A 23,835-nucleotide genomic window follows, 5' to 3' on the forward strand; every position below is an offset into this window, starting at 1 on the left:
ATGACTTTTCTTTCACTGCTCATCAGGTGCTTACACCAGGTGCCCGGCTGTTATTAGCCTTGGGCCAGTAAGGGCAGTAGTTGGGTGATAGCCCTTCCTCATGGTTACTTCATGTCCCTCTGTATTTGTAACTGCCTACACGTCTCGGTTATAGGCTCTCCAAGCTGACCACAAGCCCTTCGACTGCATTTTCCTAATAAATTCTTTATTATAGTCCCTAAGATAGCTCTTTCCCACCTTCTTATCTTTTCTCTGGAGCTCCAGTAATTCCACTCCCTGCACTCTCAGCCCTTGACCTTGCTACATACTTCATAGAAAGAACCAGATGCAACCAGAAAGGATTTCCTTGTTTCTCTCCACCAATTGCATCAGCCTGCTGCACCTCTCTACTCGTAGCTCTGCCTCTGTGTCCTTGTTCCTATTTCAAGGCCAATAATATGCAATTACCTGCTCTTTGTGGGGCCTCTCTCCCCATCATAAAACTACCTCCCCTTGATGTCTAACTAACACCTCTTTTCTTTGATCTATTTATAGCACAACTGCTTGTAAGAGGGCCCGGCTCCATTTCCTCCTTCCCATTCTTGCCACAGCCACTTCACTTGGTTTGCATCAGCCCCATGACTCATGATCAACGTCTTGCCAGAGCCGATGTCTTCGTCTCACTCACCCTCTCAGCAGTCCTTATGCCACGGACAAATCCCTCTTCTCTCACTACCATCATGCTCCTCTGGCCTGTCTCTGCTACCTCTCTGGTTCCTCCTTAGTTCTCCTTGCTGGGCCTTCCTCTTACAGATCTCTGGACATTAGCTGTATTCCAGCCGTCTTCTGTCTCTGTTCTCTAGCTGCTACCATCCAACTCCGTGCTTTAGAAACCATCTCTCGGGACGCCTGGGTGGCTCTGTGGTTGAGCATCTGCCTTGGGCCTAGGGCATGATCCTGGGGTCCTAGGATCGAGTCCCACATCGGCCTCCCCACAGGGAGCCTGCTTCTCCCTCTGCCTCTCTGTGTTTCTCATGGATGAATAAATAAAATATTAAAAAAAAAAAAAAAGGTAAGTGACTGTCTCTCAATCACTCATTTGTAACTGGTTGAGACCATCCCCGTCCTCTCGGAAGATACACGACCAACTTGATGACTCTGTATGGTTAGAAAGCACAGTGATAAGAATATCTTCCAGTAAGCTTGACATTTGGGGGCCTAAGTTCTTGTTTGGAATCTCCTCAAAATACCACACTGGGGTATCAGGAGGCCATTAAAAGGGAACAAATCTTCTATTCTACCTACTAACTTGTCTGGCTTTCTATAGTAGTGAAAAAAATCATCTGAACGTTGTCACCTTATTAATGACATAGTTTAATAGGTTGTGAATCACCCCAGAAATTTTTTAAAAATAGTAAAATTATCAGAGAGTCAAATTTAATAATGCCCACTGGAAACCCCCATTTTAGGTAATTTCCAGTTATTTCAGTTGATAGCATGATGTTTTAAACTGTGTTATTTCAAATTCACTCTTCATTTCAACATGAATCGTGTATATGTCTGTCTATTTCACTTGTATATTTTATTCTCTTTCGTAGATGGGGTGAAAAAAAGAAGTGTTAATTCATTTTAACTGCATACCTCAAGTACTATATGAATTACAGTTATTATTGCTAAAGCTATTATTTTAACTTTTTTGTATTTTAACAAATCTGTGTACTGATTTATATTCTTTGGATTCATGAGATACCTGCCATTTTTAGAACCCTAAAGCTTTTCTCTGTCCTGTTGTTAACTACACAAGCATTGTGTATCTTAAACAGGAATGTGTAACTATATTTCTGCCTCTGTGAATGAACGAAAATTAAATAAATCAGAGTTAGAATGGGTGCAGAGGTGATGTTTCAACTTTAACAATACCAAGCCATCTGATGACTAATAGATTACCCATGCTCCAAGTCTGTTTGAATGAGGCAGTTGACAGTTCATGTATTTTCAGGACTATCACTTAGGGAGCACAACTAAGACATCTGAGCATAGGAATAGTGTCCTGCTTCCCTAATTCTCTAACTACAGCAGCTGATAAGACAGGCCTGTGGCACTGTGTGTTCCTAATAGCACAAGAAGAAGGAAGCCACCAAGATGAGCTGGGGAGGCTGTGTATCTGCAGGGCTCACATTTAGATTCCAGTTAAGGAGGCTCCAGACAGTTCTTGCCAGAGTGATGCAATCTGAAAAGAGTTTTCTGTCAATAGAAACTCCCTGTTTCTCCTTTATCCTTTTATTGCCTGTGTTTATTTTGGATTCCAGGAAAGATCAAGTGACTGATGGTACAGTGGCCACCAAGAAATCTGGCTTCTCTTCCTTGCTTCTGGCGCCTAATTCTCTTGTATTGAAAGCAGTTTTTGCTCTAAGAATTTGAGGGGAGGATTCAGTTCTCCTCTCTCTTCCCCTTCTTTCGATAGTCTCTTGATATTTCTCTTTGTTTTTCTGTTCTCATGAGGCTTTGCGACATGCTTCACCTTCATGACATCTGTCCCAAGACTTCTTTTCATCCAAACATGTTCTTTCTGTCCTGCAGAGTGGCTTTTCTACTCTGCATTCCACGCTGGCATTATCACCAGGATGCTGAGTGGCCTTAGGCAAGTCACGAGCCCCCTGAGGGCTTCACTTTTCTCTTTGAGAAAGGTAACAGTTTGGGTAGAGGTTTTCTAAGGTCCGTGTCAGCTCTGACATTCTTTTCTGAATCCTTTTCATATGAAATATTTCAAGTCTTGATTGGCATGCATGCATGTAGGCCTGATGCCAGATGCCCCCAGGAATCAGACCTGTCACCCTCCCTGACAGCTAAACTCCAGTGATTAAGTCGCCTACCGCTGCACTTGTCAGAGCGGATCAAAGAACTGAACCCGTGTGTTACTAGAGCCAACAAAGGGAGAGAAAGTGCCCTTGAGATGTTCTAGAGTCTTGAACTAGTAGGAGAGGCTGATGAGAGCCATAAAGGATTGCTAGAGTGTTAGAAAGTTTGGAAATTTTGTTGGCTTTGTGCATGTGACTTTAACTTCCTGGGTTTAGATTTTTTTCACTTGTACCAAGAATGAATAGATCAGATCAGAGGTTCTCAACCTCAATGGCACACGAGGAACCTTTAGAAAAATACAGATTCCTCAGGGTCCTATAGGATCCATTATATCAGTCCTTTTGATCAGGGGCAGGGTGACGGACATGATGTCTATCTATATTTTGAAGTGTTTCAGGTAATTCTAATGTGCACCTAGACTTGTGAATCACTGGATTAGATGATCTCCAATATTCATTTTACCTCTGATTTTTTGGTGTGTTGTAGCAGGGGGTCAGCAGATATTTTCTATAAAGGGTCAGATACTGTTTTCAGCTTTTTGAGCTCTATGGTCTCTATGGCAACTACTCAGCCTTTGTAGGGCAAAGCTAATGTAAACAATTGGGTGTGACTGGTTTTGGCCATTGAGCCATAGTTTTGCTGATTTCTGGTCTATGGAATAGAATTTACTTTGGAATTGATGGATCACCAGCAAATCATTTTTGCCCTATATATTAACATATATTTGTTATATATATGTAGCTATACATAAAGGAAGATGCTTAATACCAGGACTTTGGAGAAGCTAAAATATTTCAAAATTAAGATGCTTAGAGAAAATCTTATTAAAATTGTATAAACTTTGAAAAAAATTTTGATATGGTGTTTTAGACTCCTTGAGATTTCCTTTGAAATACTTTTAATGGATATCACATGGACCCAGTTTTATTTATCAAGCACTTGCTGATGGCTTGTCATGTGCTTTTAAAAAATAATACCAGGTAGAGTGTAAGTAAGTTCAGGTTCAAGTAATAATATTCATGTGGCTCAGAATTTTCAAACTATCCATCTCTGGCTCCAAAAGTTAATTTTTGAAACTTGAAAGACCAGAATTGATTTTCTCTACTCTGGTTCTGTTGTGGTTTCTCCATTAAAAAGCAGTGGAAGTAGAATGTGCCACTTGGAGAGCCTGTGAGGTACAAGAAGTTAGTAATTTATAATATTGTCTGGCTGCATCATCTTTTCAGTAATAGCATTTCAGTGGTTGCGAAAGTGGCCACAATGCAGGTGTCTGCACTAGCCACATTTTCTCTTCATCAGAAAGTGTTCTAACCTGCTGAATTGAATGAGTTTCTGCTCAGATGCTGTGATGAGTGCCCATGGCTGAGATGAACTTGTTCTTGCTCAGAGACATTTGGCTATGCTGTGAGTAGCTATAATAGCCTGTCTCAGGGTCACTTTAAGCAAACTAGACTATATGAAAGATGATTGAGCTGAAAAGTTAGTTTTACATTCTATTTACTACATTTAAATGTCATTTTCTAATAATACTACATATAATTTTGAGTCATTTAGGTAACAATATTTAAGTGTTTTGCTTACCATATGGAAGTATTAAAATATGAAGGATTTTTGTTAAATTGTGTCTTTCTTGATATATTTAACAAAGACTAGTCTAGAATTCTTCACAGCATCGACATGCAAAAAATGTCTTTATTTTATGAAATTAAGTTGCATTTCTTTGAATCATTTCAAGAACATAATATTATTCTTTTGCAGGATAAGTACAATAAAATATTTTAAATGCATTTGAGCTATTTTTCTGGCAGTTCCATCTGAATGGTAGTTACAATTCTAATTGATCTTTCAGACCTTGTATAGGCTAGCAAATTTCTAGGAAAGTTAATGACAATGTAATGCAAAAGTATGCTTTAATTAAAAAAAAAACTGAATCAGGATTTAACAACCTCTGAAAGTCACCTGTAATTTGGAATTGAAAACATAATGTGTGAGAGCCACTCTAGAGTTATTTATAATGGATGTGGGCTTTGGATACTTTTCCATTAACAATGGGTTTGATTTAAAAAAAATTCTCCTCTTGAATCTTGAAAAATTATTGAAGATGATATGAAGATTTTTCAAGATGAAAAAAAGTAAAACAAGAAAATTACTAGATGGAAGAACTTCACAAACAGCAAACTTGATCAATAGCATGTGAAACCAGCAATACAATTACATTGCTAATAAGATGAAATTTTTAATGTTCAATCAAGGATCAATATTTAAATTCCTCTGATTTATTTACCAATAATTCCACATTAAAGATGAAAAAAATTTCCTGTCCCATGTTTTGATAATGAAAAATAGTAATAATAGAAGCAAATGCCCTGAATACATTTCTTTCCACCTTCCTTTATTTTGCAAAAGATATCATTTTTAATCTAAGCCTTAACTATAACTAAGGCTATAAATTAACATTGTAAAGGAGAGGGTTGAATTTTGACTGAGGAAAGCCAGAATCACTAATTACTTTTCAGACCAAAAAAAAAAAAAAAAAAGCAATCAATTTCCTTGCAGGAAGCTAGTAATTCCTGGGAAGGGCTAAGTCATCAAGGATATCTATTAAAAGTAGAAATTGAGTGAATTCAAAGTCTTCAACTCTCTTGTTATTAATTTATTTATTCATATATGTAATCATTCACATATTCATTCCTTTATGAATTTTTCAAATATTTATTAAGTGCCTATTATTTGCAAGGCTATTTTAAAAATTAAATTCCAAATTGCAATAAATCATAACTATCCAGAGGTATATGTTCTTTTCGAAGAATTTAAGCACCTTTAAGAAATACATGAGCTCTTTTATTTCTGTGTACATTAAAGGTGTACTTTATTAAATGTTACATGAATAGATTTATAGAGCAATTGTGTATTTAATTTCATATATAATTTTTATATACAGTGACATTTTCCTCAGCAATGGAAATTGATCTGTAAGTAATTTGTATTAAAAATGTAATTATTTGCCACAGATATAGAAGAGTGACTTAAATTTGTTTGAAGATTATTGTGAGGTCATTCAAAATTTACTGAGCATCAAGGGTCCACTTGCCACCCAGTTGACCCAGAGAATTATAGACACTTTCTAAGGCAGTTTGAGAGGTGAGAATCTTCAGTAGTGGTTTTGAGGTGTGGAATGTTTTATTATAATATACCAGTTGTACAACAGTGTGCAGTGTTGCTCATAGTTGAAGAAAAAATTTCCCCTTGACATCATCCATTCCTTTGAGTATAGTTTGTCTATTGATGTGTGGCTTGCATAACTGAGAATTAAATGATCACAAAAATAAACAGGTCTATACAGAGCCCATTTATATAAATCCTAGTTAATTCTCTTTGGTTAAGCTTTTAATTATATCCAATTATTTCCTGCTAGTTCATTGAAAAACCTCCTGACAAATAACCAGGTGACGACGAGCAGCGTCACATCTTACATGTTATTTTGTAAGGAAACATCACACTAATTATGACATTGCCTGCAGGTATTAAGCAAACAAAAATAAAATATTGTTATTTCATTTCAGATGCGATCGGTGAGCCGAGTCTTCAAGTTTATTGACATGCCTACAGAAGAAAGTAAACCACCTACCAAGTCATTCAAACCATCCAAGGATGCCCAGCTCTCAAAAGTTATGATTACTGAGAATCGGCATGTGAGGGAAGATGATATCTGGCCCTCAGGGGGCCAAATGACTGTCAAAGACCTCACAGCAAAGTATATAGATGGTGGGAATGCCATATTAGAGAACATTTCCTTCTCAATAAGTCCTGGCCAGAGGGTGAGATTTAAATATTCTTTGCTTTGTTTGACCTGTGTTTAGTAAGTAAATCTCGGTAGCCTCAAGCAATGTCTTGGTAAAGTCCATTGGTAGCATTATTATTATTACAGACCAGGCCTATATTGAATACACATATTTCAAGTTATTAAATATGAAGCCATTATTTTTTCATGAAGACACATCTGGAAAGAAGTTGCTATAGCCGATGTCAAAGAGTTGACTGCCTGTGCTCTCTTCTAGGATTCTTATGGTTTCAGGTCTCACATTTAGGTCTTTGATCCATTTTGAATTTATTTTTGTGTCTGGTGTAAGAAAGTGGTCCAGTTTCATTCTTCTGCATGTGGCTGTCTGTTTCCTCAGCATCCTTTGTTGAAGAGATGGTATTTCTTTTCATTGGATATTCTTTCCTGCTTTGTCAAAGATTAACTGACTACATAGCTGTGGGTACAATTCGGAGTTTTCTATTGTGTTCCATTGATCTATATGTCTATTTTTATATATTTTTTTAAATTTTTTTTTTATTTATTTATGATAGTCACAGAGAGATAGAGAGAGAGGCAGAGACACAGGCAGAGGGAGAAGCAGGCTCCATGCACTGGGAGCCCGACGTGGGACTCGATCCCGGGTCTCCAGGATCGCGCCCTGGGCCAAAGGCAGGCGCCAAACCGCTGCGCCACCCAGGGATCCCCTATATGTCTATTTTTATGCCAGTAAAATAATGTCTTGATCACTACAGCTTTGTATTGTAATATAATTTGAGGTCTGGAATTGTGATTCCTCCAGCTTTGCTTTCTTTTTCAAGCTTGCGTTGGCTCTTCGGGGTCTTTTGTGGTTCCATAGAAATTTTAGGATTGTTCCAGCTCTGTGAAAAATGCTGTTGGTATTTTGATAAGGGATTGCATTAAAAGTGCAGATTGCTCTGGGTAGTAGAGACATTTTAGCAATATTTGTTTTTCCAATCCATGAGCGTGGAATGTCTTTTGATTTGTTGTGTCATCTTCTGTTTCTTTCATCAGTGTTTTCTAGTTTTCAGAGTACAAGTCTTTCACCTCTTTGGTTAGGTTTATTCCTAGGTATTTTACTATTTTTGGTACAGTTGTAAATGGGATTGTTTTCTGAATTTCTCTTTTTGCTGTTTCATTATTGGTGTATAGAAATGCAACAGATTTCTGTACATGCTTTTGTACCCTGCGACTTTACTGAATTTTTTTCGCAGTTTTTTTGGATAGGATCATGTGGATTTTCTTTTTTTTTTTTTTTTTTGTTTTAATTTTTATTTATTTATGATAGTCACAGAGAGAGAGAGAGAGAGAGGCAGAGACACAGGCAGAGGAAGAAGCAGGCTCCATGCACCGGGAGCCTGATGTGGGATTCGATCCCAGGTCTCCAGGATCGCGCCCTGGGCCAAAGGCAGGCGCCAAACCGCTGCGCCACCCAGGGATCCCTGGATTTTCTATATAGAGTATTATGTCATCTGCAAATAGCGAAAGTTTTACTGCTTTTTACCAATGGATGCCTTTTATTTCTTTTTGTTGTCTGATTGCTGTAGCTAGGACTTCCAGTACTGTGTTTAATAAAAGTGGTGAGAGTGGGAGAGTGGACATCATTGTCTCGTTCCTGACCTTAGGGAAATAGTCCTGTTTTTCCCCATTAAGTATGATATTGGCTATCGGTTTTTCATAGATGGCCTTTATAATGTTGGTATGTTACCTCTAAACCTACTTTGTAGAGGGTTTGTATCATGAATGGATGTTGTACATCATCAAATGCTTTTTCTGTGTCTATTGAAATGTTCATATGGTTCTTCTCTCTTATTGATATGATGTATCATCATTGATTAATGTTGATTGATATGTGAATATTGAACCATCCTTGCAACCAAGGAATAAATCCCACTTGGTCATGGTGAATAAATTTTTTGAATGTATTGTTGAATTTTGTTTGCTAGTATTTTGTTGAAGATTTTTGCATCTATGTTCATCAGTGATATTGACTTGTAGTTCTTTTTTTTTTTTGTGGTGTCCATATCTGGTTTTGGTATTAGGATAATGGTGGCCTCATAGAATGAATTTGGATGGGTTTGTTTTTTTGTTGTTTGTTTTTCCTTTTCTATCTTCTCTTCTTGAGAAGATGTATTAACTCTTCTTTAAATGTTGGTAGAATTCACCTGTGAAGCCATATGGTTGGTCCTGGACTTTTGTTTTTTGGGAGTTTTCTGATTACTGATTCAGTTTCTTTGCTGGTTATAATTCTGTTCAAATGTTCTATTTCTTCCTGTTTCAGTTTTGGTATTTATATGTTTGTAGGAATTGCTTATTTCTTCTAGGTTGTCCAATTTGGGGCATATACTTTTTGATGATATTCTCTTATGATTGTTTGTATTCCTGTGGTGTTGGTTGTTATTTCTCCTCTTTCATTTGTAATTTTAGAGTGAAAACAGTTTTAAATCAGCACAAATGGAAAGAGTAGGTTTTAGATTGAATTTGTCCCTTCTATTAGAATGAGGTTATGTACGTTAGAACTATGTAAAATTAATTATTTGCCTTTGTCCCTCCCTTGCATTGAGAAAACACACAATTACGTTTTCTCTTTTGCTTTGCACATCAGTGAGTGCCACAAGTAGCTGAAAACGTCCTTGGGACCACCAGGACAGATTCCAAAAGTGATGTCAAGTTACAAACAATAGCAGCAAATAAGTTGACATAAACCAGAGTGAGCAGCCTTGGTAAATTATTTCCTTTCCCTCCTCCTGACATCTTCCCAACCCTTTGCTTCACTGATGCTAACTTGCATGCTAAATTAAATCCAACCGAGTCCTACGAGTGTGACAATTTGCAGAGTCCTCATTTCTGTAGGTAGTTTCCTTGATGTGAGAGTAATAATAAGAGCTGCTGTAAAATGAGGAAGAAGCAGTATGCTTAGGCATTTCATGTTCTCAGAAACTTTATATAGAAAATAGGCCATATGTGTTCACTAACTATTCTTTGCAAGGAACGGTAGGTGCTCTGAGGGAATTGAAAATTACTTACGTAAGGCTATGGATCTTGCCATCCAAAGAGAGAAGCTAATGTTTATCAAGTGCTTATCATGTTCTAAGCACTGTCTAAAGACATTTCTTTGCTATCACATTTGATCTTATTATAATCCCAAAGGTAGATACTATTACCCATTTTGTGCAGTGGAAGAAACTGAAGTTCAATTAAGTGAGTGAGTTAGCAGGGATCTTAAACTCAGATCTGTCTGACTTTAAAATTCTTTTTCACCTGCTTCCCTTAAAAGTAGAAAAAGAAGGAGCCAAAGGAGAGAGAGAAAGGAAGAGAGAAAAAGAGATATCTGTCCCAGAAGATGACCCTCTAAGGGGAAATGCAAGATCCAGTAAGAACTGAAGCAGATCACTGTGAAGTTAACAAAGCTTAAATTTCAGAGTTTACTTGCCTGAACCCCTTCCAAGGCCATGTACTTAATTTTATATTTCTAATTTTGAAATCTTTATTCTTGTAAAGAACTCCCCCTCCATATTGTATAAGCCTCAGGTTCCAAAAACCCTTGTTATACCCTTGAATAAAAGATACATAGGTATAATGCAGAGGCAAGGAGGAAGCAGTTAGTATCAGTTGGCTGGGAGTTGTGCTATTCAGGGAAAGTTTTCCACAGGAAGTGGCATTTAGGAGGAGACTTTGAGACTTGAACTGTATATTTGAGCAAGCAAAGGTGAGTGAAAAAGGGTAAGCAGAGGGAATAACTGAAGGCATGGGGCATGTACAGGAAACAACGACTAGTTTGGTCAGATTGGAGGATGCATAAAGGATAAAGTGGAAGACATACCTAGAGCAAAATAATGGGAATTATTGATCTTGGGAGCTGAAGTAACAAAGGAAGTTGAAGACTCAGAAAATCTTACTCAGTTTTGCTCCTGAGTAGTCTTTGGTCATCTTCAAGAGAGCAGGGATTCTCAAAGTGTGGTTCCCTGGACGAGGATCATCTATATCACTCAGGAACTTGTGAGAAATGCATATTTTTGGCCTCATTCAACCCTACTGAGTAAGAACTCTGGGTGTATAAGGACAGTAGTCGGTATCACTGATACGTTCCCTTCCAAGAATGAGAGCCCAGTTTAAGACAGCATTAGGTATAGAGAAATAAAGGTAGAAGTCCAACTGCAAAGTGTTAGGGAATGGGGGAGTACTGAAATGAAGAGTTCTGTAGAGCACTGACATTGGTGTGGGAAAGGGGTAGCAAGACCACCTGCCTAAGAGGATGGCTATATGGAGGCTCTTTTGCCTTTGCACTATAGAGATTTTGGTTGTTTTGTTTTGTTTTGTTTGTTTTTTGAGACAGAAGGAAAGCAGATAGCTGAGGTTAAAGAGAAAGATGAGTAAAGGGTTGGGCAATTAAGATCTTTAAAAAAAAAAAAAAGAGTTGGGAAACTGCAGGTGTTCATGTTATACAGCCTTGATCTTTTAAGTCCATGATAAGGCAAAGTCATGGGAATTGAGTAATGTCAGTCCTCTTACTTTGTTTTTCTTCTTCAGTATTGTGTTGGTTACTCAAGATCTTTTGCATCTCCATATAAACTTTAGAATCAGCTTGTCAGCTCCACAAAATAACTTGCTGATATTTTGACTGGGATCACATTGAATCTATAGATCAAGTTGGGAAGAATTGATATCTTGACAATACTGAATCTTTCTTTTCATGAACATGGACCATTTCTCTATTTACCTACTTTTTCTTTGAGTTCATTCATCAGAATTTTGTGGTGTTTCTCATCTAGATTTTGTATATTATATTTTCTTACATTTATATCTAAGTATTTTGTTTTGGGAGTGCTAATGTAAATGGTAATATGTTTTTAATTTCAAATTCCACTTGTTCATTGCTGGTATTTAGCAAAGGAATTGATTTTTGTATATTAACCTTGTATCCTACAACTTTGCTGTTAACACTTATTAGTTCCAGGAATTTTATTGTTGATTCTTCTAGATTTTCTATGTATATGATAATGTCATTTGTGAACAAAGACAGTTTTGTTTCTTTCTCCCCAATCTGCATGCTTTTAATTTCCTTTTCTGGTCTTAATGCCTTAGCTGGACTTTCCAGTATAATGTGGAAAAGGAGTTATGAGAAAGGATATCCTTGCCTTGTTCCTGATCTTAGCAGGAAGTCTTTTGAGTTTCTCACCCTTACGTGCAATGTTAACTAGAGGGTCATTATAGATATCTTTTTCAAGTTAAGGAAGTTCCCCTTTATTCCTACTCTGCAGAGTTTTTCTCAGGAATTAGCATCGGATCTTGTCAAATGAATTCTGCATCTATTGATACAAATTGTGATTTTTCTTAGTTTAGGCCATTGATAGAGTAGATTATATTCATTTTGAATTTTGAACCAACCTTGTGTATCTGGAATAAATTACACTTGGTCATGGTATATAATCTCTTTGTACGTTGTTGGATTGGATTTGCTAATACTTTGTTGAAGATTTTTGGTTCTATGTTCATGAGAAATGGTCTCTAATGTCTTTGCCTGCTTTTGGTTGTTGTTGATGGTTCTTAATGTAGGCCTCATAGAATAGTTAGGAAGTATTCCCTCTGCTTCTATCTCCTGGAAGAATTTGTAGAGGATTGATAGAATTTCTACTTTAAATATTTGATAGAATTCACCAGTGAATCTATCTGGACCTGGAGATTTCTGAATTGGAAGGTTGTTAAGTATTGATAAAATTTCTTTAAAAGATATATATGCCTACTTAGATTGTCTATTTCTTGTGTGACTGTTGGAAGATTGTATCTTTTGAGGAATTGGTACATTTCGTGTAGATTTTCAAATTGCTGGACATGTAGTTGCTTATAGTATTACTTTATTATTCTCACATGATGGGATGCGCAGTGATGTCCTCTCTTGCAATTCTAATATAACTAATTTGTTTAATTACTAATTCCCTTGTTTTCTTAGTTAAGCCTGGCTAGAAGCTTATTAATTTTATTGATCTTATCTAAGAACCAGCTTTCACTGATTTTCTCTACTTGTTTCCTATTTTCAACTAGGTGATTCTGCTCTAATTTTTACGATTTCTCTTCTGCTTTCTTTTAATGTAACTTACTCTTCTTTTTCTAGTTTCCCATAGTAGAAACTTAGACTATTGATTTTAGATTTGTCTTCTTTTCTAATATATGCCTTTAATCCTATAAATTTCCCTCTGTACTGCTTTCACTGCAGCCACAGGATGAGCTGTGAATTGGAGTTGGGTATTTTCCTTCCCTAGATCAATTGGGTTCCAATAAAAACCCCAGTAGGTCAAGCTCTCATAAAATAGCTTCTCTTGAGGGCAGTCTTATGAAGAACTGAATGCTCTGGAGTATTACAAAATTGTTGCTTTCTCCCTCCTCCTACTGGATCCATCAGGGATTTTTCTGTGTTTTTCACTGTGAAATGGTAAACATCCTTGGGCTCCTGGAGGTAATATTCACAAAATGGCCCTTCTACAAATGACCTCCCCCTGACTTTTTTGCCCTCAGACTTGTCCACATTGACCCTCCAGTAATTTGTCAGTTACAGTTTAGAGATTTTTACCGATTCTGGTTTCTGTGAACTTTCTGATCATGGTTTCTTCTCTCATAAATTGTGATTCTCTATAACTGTGTGTCTTTCCCTTTATGGTGGTTATGGTTTGTTCCATGTCTTCACTCTCTAACAGATGAAAGAATTTTGATTTTTCAGTTTGCTCAGCTTTTTACTTGTTAGGACAAAGTGATGACATTCAAGTTCCTTATATTTTGGTCCAGAAATCAGAAGTCCTATTTGTCATCTTTCAGTCCCTTTGCTTAGCACATTGCCTAGCTTACTATATGTTAAATGCATGCATGAATGAATAGCTTATACCTACTTCTAGGTGATATGATTGATTAGAGTATGAACTGATTGTTAAAATATTATTTTGAGCAGGTCTGTTAAGATTGTTATTTCTACTGCCTTGCCCTTAGAACATATAAGAGCATCTTGCTGTCTATAACAAGATGTCCCAAACATACTTTTTGCATGCTGACTCAAGAATATACTAAAATTCAGTATATTATCTTGATTATTCAAGAATCCTACAAGATCAGCTGTGGTCTAATTCATCTTCTTGAAAAAAGAAAAAGAAGAAAAGATTTGAAAAGGACTTAAATAGACATCTCTTGTTTAATTTTTAATGGATTTCAGCATTTTTGCTGGGATGGTGTGCCTGAGTCCATTTAAGCTGCTGTAACAAGATATCATAGGCTAGGTGGCTTGTAAACAACAGAAATTTATTTCTCATAATTCTGTCTGGGAAGTCCAGGAACATGGTGCCAGCAGATTCATTGTCTGGTAAAAACCTACTTCCTCATAGATGTTTGTCTTGTCATTGTAACCTGATACAGTGAAAGAGGTGAGAGAGCTTTCTGGGATTTCTTTATAATGGCATTAATCTCATTCATGAAGGTTCCACCCTTATGACCTAATCGCTTCCCAAAGGCCGACATATGAATTTGGGGGAGACACAAATATTCAGCTCATAGCATGGTGAAAGATTTTTAAAATCAGTATTTTATGTAAAAAAGTTATTCAGTCTTTATGTTAAAACATTTTGTCCATAACAATTATCTTAGGGAAGAGGTGTCTTATTATCTTCTTTGCTCCTAATTTAGACCTTTACTTCACAGAATCTGTACTTTAAATTTTATTTTCAATGCATGAGAAATAGAGCAAGATTTTTACAACTTTTACTTTACTTTCAAGTAGTTGTTTTCTTAAAAGCTTTTGATTTTTTGCTGGAATTTTAATATCCAGATTACCTTCTCCCCAATAGAATATCTCTTCCTTTTTTTCCTTTTCTTTTCTCTCAAAATGCAGACTGGGATTCTAATTTGGAGCCAGGTCCTTCATGATAAACATAGACTTATCAAAATGCCTTAGGTGGTAAATTGTGTCTAACACAGTACTGGATGGTCTTCTAGTTAAATAGGTATTTAATAGTACTTCAAGGTCTATTCTTTTGGGTGAGCTTCCCTGCTTTCTTTATTTGTAGACTCTTCAAAATCCTGAGATGCCAGAAGCAATTTAAACAGTGTCAAGGGTAAAACAAGCGAACAAACAAACAGTGTCAAGGGTTCAGATGATGTCTGTTTGATTTGTGAAACACATATGGCATCCTGTCGTGATAGAAATTGGTATTTAGTAGCTGAATCATTCAGTAATTAACCTTAGAGTTATGAGGAGCATATTCTCAAGAACGTATGTTAAGAATTATATTTCATTAATGGTAAATATATAAAAGGTACAGTAATTACCACTTTAGAGATCTAGATTTCATCTTACTTGGTATCTTGATTTCTGGAAACCACAGAAGATGAAAAATAAGTATAGTAGGTTTCCATCTGTTGCAATACTAAAATAGTGGCTCAAGCACTTTGAAAAGAATGTACTGAGACTGTTCTATTCATGGTACGGAGCAATTACAGCTAGCACCGAATTCAACATTGTGTAGCTGTCCACATAGTATTTTGATTTATCTTGATCCAAAATTCTCAGAAAGGAAGTTCACTGAAGTTACTAGAAATCACTGACTTGCAATTAGGATATACCTTAAAAGCTTACTTGCGGGAAGTACCCTGGCCTTATTCAATAGATCACTGAGAAGCCTGGAAAAACAAATCCCGGAAAAGAATTATTATGTGCCAATTATATAAACAAGAAGACTTTGTTAGATATGGACCAATAAGATTCCCTGCAGCTAGAAACATGTCAGACACGATGCAGTATCCTCAGTTCAATAATACAGAAGGATCAGAGAACAGCTACAAAACTAAAAAGCTAAACAAAAGATTTACAATTTGCCTCTCAATTAAGCCTTATATCAACATAAAAACTGAATTCATTAGAACTTTCAATATTTGCTTCTTGAAAGGGAACATGGTCATTTATCCTAGTTATTAGAACCTTGGCTAATGATATAGAGGTCTGGTCCTCAAGATGCTTTTGATAAAAAATTTGTGATATGGCTTTGTTATTTTTTATCTATTTATTTTTTAAACTTTTTATTTAAATTCCAGTTACTTAACATACAGTGTGATATTAGTTTCAGTTGCACATATAGTGATTCAAGACTTCCATACAACACCTGGTGCTCATCGCAAGTGTGCTCCTTAATCCCCATCACCTATTTCATCCATCCCCCACCCACCTCCCCTCTGGTAACCAGCAGTTGGTTCTCCGTAGTTGAGAGTCTGTTTCTTGGTTTGACCCTCCCTCTTCTTTTTTCCCCCTTTGCTTATTTGCTTTGTTTCTTAAATTCCACATATGAGTGAACTCATATGGTATTTCCCTCTCTCTGACTGACTTAGTTCACTTAGCGTAACACTCTAGCTCCAGGGGCACCTGAGTAGCTCAGTCAAGTAAGCGTCTGACTCTTGATTTTGGTTCAGGTCATGATCTCAGGGTTGTGAGACTGACCCTGCACCAGGCTCCACACTATGGAGCCTGCTTAAGACTCTCTCTCTTCATCTTTCCCTCTGCTCCTTGCCTGCTCACGCTCGTTCTCTCTAAAAAACAAACAAATAAATAAATAAATAGAAATAAATACTTGCTAGCTCCATCCATGTTGATGAAAATAGCAAGATTCCATTCTTTTTTATGGCTAAGTAATATTCCTATATATATGTATACATATATATATATATATATATATATATATATATCACATTTTTATCCATCAGTTGTTGGACACTTAGGTTGTTTCCATAATTTGACTATTGTAGATGGTGCTGCCATAAACATCAGGGTGCACGTATCCCTTTGAGTCAGGATATTTGTATTCTTTGGGCAAATACCTAGTAGTGCAATTGCTGGATCGTAGGGTAGCTCTATTTTTAACTTTTCAAGGAATCTCAGACTGTTTCCACAGTGGCTGCACCAGTTTACATTCCCACCGATAGTGCATGAGGGTTCGTTTTCTCTGCATCCTTGCAAACACCTGTTGTTTCTTTTGTTGTTGCTTTCAGCCGTTCTGACAGGTGTGAGGTGATACCTCTTTGTAGTTTTGATTTGTATTTCCCTGATGACTGATGATGCATCAGCATCTTTTCAAATGTCTGTTGGCCACCTGGGTGTCTTCTTTGGAGAAATGTCTATTCTTCTGTCCATTTTTAAATTGGATTATTCATTTTTGAGTGTTGAGTTTTGTAAGTTGTTTACAGATTTTTGATATTAACCCCTTATCAGATTTGTCATTTGCAAATACCTTCCCCCATTCTGTAGGTTGCCTTTTAGTTTTATTGATTATTTCCTTCATTTGATATAATCCCAAGAGTTTATTTTTGCTTTTGTTTCCCTTGCCTCAGGAGACACATCTGGAAAGAAGTTGCTATGGCTGATGTCAAAGAGTTGACTGCCTGTGCTCTCTTCTAGGATTCTTATGGTTTCAGGTCTCACATTTAGGTCTTTAATCCATTTTGAATTTATTTTTGTGTCTGGTGTTAGAAAGTGGTCTAGTTTCATTCTTCTGCATGTGGCTGTCTGTTTTCTCAGCACGAATTGTTGAAGAGACAGGTTTTTTTTTTTCTTCCCAAGAGAATATTCTTTCCTACTTTGTCAAAGGTTTACTAACCACTAAGCTGTGGGTCCAATTCTGAGTTTTCTATTGTGTTCCATTGATCTACGTGTCTGTTTATGTGCCAGTACAATAATGTCTTGATCACTACAGCTTTGTAATATAACTTGAGGTCTGGAATTGTGATTCCTCCAGCTTTGGTTTTCAAGGTTGCTTTGGCTATTTGGGGTCTTTTGTGGTTCCATAGAAATTTTAGGATTGTTTCTTCCAGCTCTGTGAAAAATGCTCTTGGTATTTTGATAGGGATTGCATTAAAAGTGCAGATTTCTCTGGGTAGTAGAGACATTTTAGCAATATTTGTTTTTCCAATCCATGAGCATGGAATGTCTTTTGATTTCTTTGTGTCATTTTCCATTTCTTTCATCAGTGTTTTTTAGTTTTCAGAGTACAAGTCTTTCACCTCTTTGGTTAGGTTTATTCCTAACCAAAATCTTACTATTTTTGGTACAGTTGTAAATGAGATTGTTTTCTGAATTTCTCTTTCTGCCATTTCATTATTGGTATATAGAAATGCAACAAATTTCTGTACATGCTTTAGTACCCTGCGACTTTACTGAATTTATCAGTTTTAGCAGTTTTTTTCGTGGGATCACTTAGGTTTTCTATATAGAGTATTATGTCACCTGCAAATAGTGAAAGTTTTCCTGCTTCCTTACCAATCTGGTTGCCTTTTATTTCTTTTTGTTGTCTGATTAAATTTGTGATATGACTTTAAAGTAAATCACTTCCTCTTGTTGAACTTTCCTTCCCCCATACCTCACCTACACAAGGCATATTCAGATTACTTATAAAAGCTTTATTGTTGTGGTTGAAAAATCATGACATATGATGAATATGTTTGTACAGCATGGGCTGAGTCAGAAATGGAGGTGTGCATATTACATTTTACAAGATTTTTAAATGAAACTTGATCTGATATTTGACCAAAATTAACTAAATTTGTTTGTTAGATCAACTAAATAAGTTTGTTCATTCATCTTCCTTCTCTCCCACTCCCCATCCCTTTCCCTCTTTTCCTTCCTTCCTTCTTTCCATCCATCCATCCATCCATCCTTCCATCTGTCTGATCTGTATGTCCATTTTTCCATTCATTCATTCTTCCATCTGCCTGACCCTCAGTCAATCTGAACAACCATTTATTGAGCACTTTATGTATACCCACCCCTGTGGCAGGTGGTGAGAATTCAGTGGAAAAGAATATAAACCACCCTGTTCTCACTGAACTTAAATTCTTGGGTTAACACAGGAATAATCAAGAAAAAATAAATACAATATTTACTGCTTCTGATCAGTAGTATGAGGAATGTCAAAAACATGTTGTGTATAACTTTTGGTTTATCTGATTTTATCAGTTGTCTCAGAAACTAAGCATCTGTGAAAGCCTCATTACAGAGCTCTTATGAACAAAAGACATGGTGTCATTATTGCTTACCAACTTATCCCAAAGGCCTAGTTTATTACCAGATTCCGAATAAAGCATAAGTTATTATCTAAATAAGTTATTATCTAAAGCACCCTTTGTGGTCCATGAATTGGTTCTGGCTTATGAGCAGTTAGTGGTCTTTGATAAGTATAAGAATTGAGAGTAAGTATGTAGAAATTCGTTTTTATTATCTTTTCTTTTGAAGTACTGATTTGCAGTGGATCGGAAACTAAAAAAGCCAAAACAACAACAACAACAACAACAACAACAACAAAACAGGGCAACACAAAACTATTCTTTGCCACAGGTGGTATAAAAAGCATTGCTCTAAAAGACCAGTGGCTCAGCTCTCCTATAAAAAAAAGCTAAATATAAAAGAGAAACAGCAGTCATGTAAGGGGAAGGAAGTAAACATTTATTCAGTGCTACTAAGTGTTGGGCCATATTTCAGTGATCAGCTGATGGTTGCAAGAATGTCTGCCCACTCAGAGCATCTTCCTCCAGGTGCTCGGCAGCCCCCCTGGAGCACAGAGGTGGGACCCCCATGGGCTGCCTGAGCACCCACTCTCCCCTTGTGACACATGGCATTGGCACTTCCATTCTGTGCTCTTTGGTAACAAGAATAGGTTTTGTTTTTTCTTTCTTTTCCTTAATATCCGTTTTGCTTCTCCAGGTTCTCTTCCTGCCAGCCAGGGTAGATGTAAGAACTTGGTTTGACAACTGTCCAGGTGCTTATACACTGAGTGGCAAGGCTTGGCCTGCTTCTCTGGGAACACAGAGCTCACAGAACTCTTTCTTGTTTATTGTCAGGCCTAACTTGGTGCCTAATTTATTATGGACGGTATCTGAATGTTACAACTGTTTCAGATTCATTAATTTTCAATCTCATCTTCGCATTAGGAACTAGATCAAGCTTTATAGAGTCCAGCTTTTGGCTTGAGGCCACCCTTAGAAATGGTACGCATGAAGACATTGTATCTTTGTTTTCCTTGGTGCAAAATGGGCATCTTTCACCTATATGCCATTAGTATAGGTCAGTGATAAATGAAGGGTCCAGAATTAAGAGTCCAGCTCCTTCTGGCCAATTTCTATATTCCTTTTCCAGAATTGTTTTGCTTCAGATCACTATTGGTCAGAGTTGGGAGCGTTACAGAAAGGTTTGAAAGAATAAGTTGAAATTTCCCCCTGGCGATAAAAAAAAACAAGACAGTTCCAGTGTTTTTTAGTGAAGTATAACGCCAGATTACATTTGTGGTATGGTGTCTATGTCACAGGAGTAATTCTGTCTCTCTTGTTTTCTAGGTGGGCCTCTTGGGAAGAACTGGATCAGGGAAGAGTACTTTGTTATCTGCTCTTTTGAGACTGGTGAACACTGAGGGAGAAATCCAAATAGATGGCGTGTCTTGGGACTCAATCCCTTTGCAAGAATGGAGGAGAGCCTTTGGGGTGATCCCACAGGTAAGGCAGAAAGACTTAGTAAAAAAAAAAATAAAAAGAAATAAAAATTAATAACTATTTTTTAACCATTATTTGACACTTAAATTCCAGAAAATCACATTTCCCTGTAAAATATATTTATTATTTATTGCTTTCTTTTTTTCTGCAATGCAGTATTTCCACAGGGAAAAAGAAAACTATCTATAAAAGTTTGGAACTCTCTGCCATCCAGTGATTGAACTATTAATAGTTTTGATCATCTCTCCCAGAAGACTCAATCCACATGGGAGGATGGGACTTTCGTTTTTAATCAGTGTTTTTTTTTCACCCCCTCCTTCAGTGGTCTGAGCTCCAAGTTAGCAATCCCAGCAGGTTGAGAAATGCTTTGCAAGATATAAATGATGCTGCTGAAATAAGAAACACTTGGAAGCATGAAGTAGTAGAATTGAAAATAGAAAGTATAATGACTGTTTTTTGTTCTTTGGATGAAACGAATCATGTCAGATTAATCTGTAGCCTCTTTTTTTTTAATGTCACTCTTCGATTTGGGTCACAAAGGGTCTCTAGCTTCACTGGCTTAGTAGCATTCTATCTGTGTCATTGTAGAAGAAGATTTCTTATATATGAGAGAAATAGCAGATCCAGTTTAAAATGATCTCAATGGAAACCAAGGAATGTATTTACTGGAGCCAAATCTGAAAGGCACATGTAGCATTTCTACTGGCATTTGCTTTCTTCTCTGTGGGCGCATTCACGGCTTTAGCTACCACATTGCTCCCTTTGTACTAATGAGCTGAATCCATTTCCACCAGCACATTCTAACAATTCTCTACATTTAACACAAAATTAAAATGCCAAGAGCATCTCCAGATTGATTGACCATAAATCTAGCCTAAGAAAAAAGCTTGTATTTCTTGATAGATTACTGTAGTGGAACATTTGCTTTCTTTTCACCTAAACAGGCACTAAATATTGTAACTGCTAGATTGATGCTTTTAATTTTTTTTTGTCTAGACTTTGCCATATTGCCAGAAGCTTAATCCTGGTCGAACTTTTGCAAAACAGTTTTGTTTTTCAGAAAGAAAAAAAAAGATTGTCAGATGGTCTAAAGATAAAGAAACACTGAGAATACAAGTATCCCGAGGTGATAGCCTTAGGCAAGATAACAATGTTGACGAACACAGAATAGAATCTGGGTGTCTGGTTGTCCAAGAAGCGTTGCTGTTCATTTGACTCTAAGTCTCCCGGCCCCATTTTTAACTGCAAGTAGTGAAGCTTTTGGGGTTTTTTTGTTATTATTATTCACACCAATCTATGCATGATCACAAGTACAGCTTTAAAAAATAATTTCACTGGGAACCCTTGAGTTTATCTGCCTGTGATAGATTTTTTTAAAAATTAGATGTTCTATTTAAGGAACCTAAATGCAAGACCCAGAGAAAAACCAAATGAACCAGTTATGGAAATTCTGTGTCTTGCCTTTCTGCTGAAGTAAATCTTCCAAACCTGCCTTTATTTCATTTTCCCTCTTCTGTGGCTTCAAACATCATAAAATTATATAAACTAAACAAGACGTACTTTGATATGGGCCTTCAAAAATGCGTGATCATGCTAATACAGATGCATCTCATTATATGTTTTTATGATGCTGGTTTCTGGGACTGTCTCCTTGTATCACAGGGACATCTGTAGATAGGATATAAGGCTTTTTCTCCAGTGACATCTTAAGAACATTAAGTGAATGCCCGAAGAAGAGAGGGGAAACTCCTTGTGCCTTTTTAATATCCTAAGTAGGAGATGCTTTTATTTTCCTAACTTTCCTTGAGAAGTTCAAATTAAGTAGTTTTTTCTTCTTTGCCTGGAGTTTGATCTTAAAAAAAGAAAAAAAGAAAGAAGGAAGAAAGGGTTAAAAATCCAAGAACTGTATTTTGTTTGCTTTTCCATCTCTCTTCCTTCCATCTTTCTGACCTTGCAAGGGCATCTCTGACATGGAAACATGAGATAGCTCTGGGTCAGTTAGTCCCTTGTTTTTACACACACGAAACAGGAACAGACCAAACAGAACTTTGAACAAAAAACTTTTTCTCTCCCTCATAGTGATCCTGAGGCATCAGTTGTGGCATCACAAGATGTCATTAGTTGAGGCAAGTTCTTGCTCCGCGTGTCTGTGTTTGTGTGTGTGCGCACACGTGTGCGTGCATGCATTCTCTCCTACAGCTAGAAAGCAATCTTGGAGAATGCACCAGCCTGGAGAAAAGGGTACGATGTACATTTCAAGGTGGAGCCTTCTTTAACTTGTCCCACTTTACCTGTAAGCTCGGTCTGAGGGCATGGAGAGGAGGCAGGACAGCCTATAGTCAGACTCCCATTGCCTTAGGCAATTCGGACATCAAGACTAGACATTGTTTATTAGCCTTGAACTTTGTTAAGCACTTTATTATTGAAGGACAAAAAAAAATTTTTTTTCCTTTTTAGGATTTTATTTATTCATGAAAGACACACAGAGAGAGGCAGAGACATAAGCAGAGGGAGAAGCAGGCTCCCTGCAGGGGGCCCAATGTGGGATTCGATCCCAGGACCCTGGGATCATGACCTGAGCCAAAGGCAGGTGCTCAAGCAGTGAGCCACCCAGGTGCCCCCAGAAAAACAATTTTTAAGCATATTTGTAGAACTTCAATTATGACTTTGAAAGGCTGCAAGCTGTTTTAAGTAAATGATTAGGTCTATACTTGGAATGAGACCTTATGACCTGGAAATAACCCATGCCCACATATGATTCCACCACAGGGTTGGAATGACTTTTGCTGTGAAGGGTATCAATAGGGCCAAGACACTGATCTGTAGATTCGAGCGATGGAATTGGGAGTGCCTCAGTTCTCATTCAGTGTAATAATAATTAATGATTTCATAATTAGTTGTGAAACTCCTATATGCTTAAAATTAGAGCATACTATCATTCTATATGCTATAGATTCTATAGTTATGTAAAAGGCATTGAGGTCTCCATCCCACCTATGAGCTTCCAATGAGAAGTTCAAAACTGACGTCAGAGAGTAGAAGAAGAAACCAAAATTACCGTTTTGGTTACCAAGGATAGTTAATTATACCTAGTCATGAGTCGAGGCATGGGTCTGCTCAGGGGTCATTGTGGGTAATTACGAGGGTGAGTACAGCCGTCAGCCCTGCTGTAGCTGCTCTAGCAGGTCACTGTCACTGTATCCTCCCTCTTTTCTCCTCCCACCGCTATGAACAGATGAGTACGGGCCCTTTCACAGAGCAGGTGGGAATTAAGGTGGGTCATAATGGGCCATAGCATTTGTAGATTTTGGAAAGGTTGGGGGCAGGGTGTTGTGGAAAGCATATTCCAGGATCCCAGACAGACTGGGATATTATGAACAAGTACAGAGAAGGGGATTAGAAAGAGTTGGGGCGCAAAGGACAGGGGAGGCCATGTGTTAGGGGGTATTAGGGGAAAGGGGGAAAGACCTGGTAAGTACCGATACACCCCAGTGGGGAATGAGTTCACTCTTGCTGCGCCAGGAAGAGAATGGTGAAAGGGTACTGGAAGCACCTGCTGCGTGTGCAGGGCAGACTTCCAGAAAGGCGCTGGAGAGGCAGGAAGTAGGGGTGAGAAACTCTTCAGTTGTCACGTGGTAAAGTCCTAGATAATAGTGAAGACCACAGTGAGGGCA

General features: G+C 37.3%; 1 protein-coding gene across 1 annotated transcript in view; it reads left to right on the forward strand.

Annotated features, from left to right (window-relative positions):
• CFTR (CF transmembrane conductance regulator) overlaps positions 1-23,835 on the forward strand; it is a 160,803-nt gene that overhangs the window by 119,412 nt on the left and 17,556 nt on the right. Inside the window, exons 22-23 of the mRNA XM_072764891.1 lie at positions 6,402-6,656; positions 20,009-20,164. Of these exons, the coding sequence (XP_072620992.1) occupies positions 6,402-6,656; positions 20,009-20,164 (411 nt within the window). The remainder of the gene's footprint in view (positions 1-6,401; positions 6,657-20,008; positions 20,165-23,835) is intronic.

The sequence above is a fragment of the Vulpes vulpes genome, chromosome 7 (genome assembly GCF_048418805.1).
Source record: "Vulpes vulpes isolate BD-2025 chromosome 7, VulVul3, whole genome shotgun sequence".
Taxonomy (NCBI): domain Eukaryota; kingdom Metazoa; phylum Chordata; class Mammalia; order Carnivora; family Canidae; genus Vulpes; species Vulpes vulpes.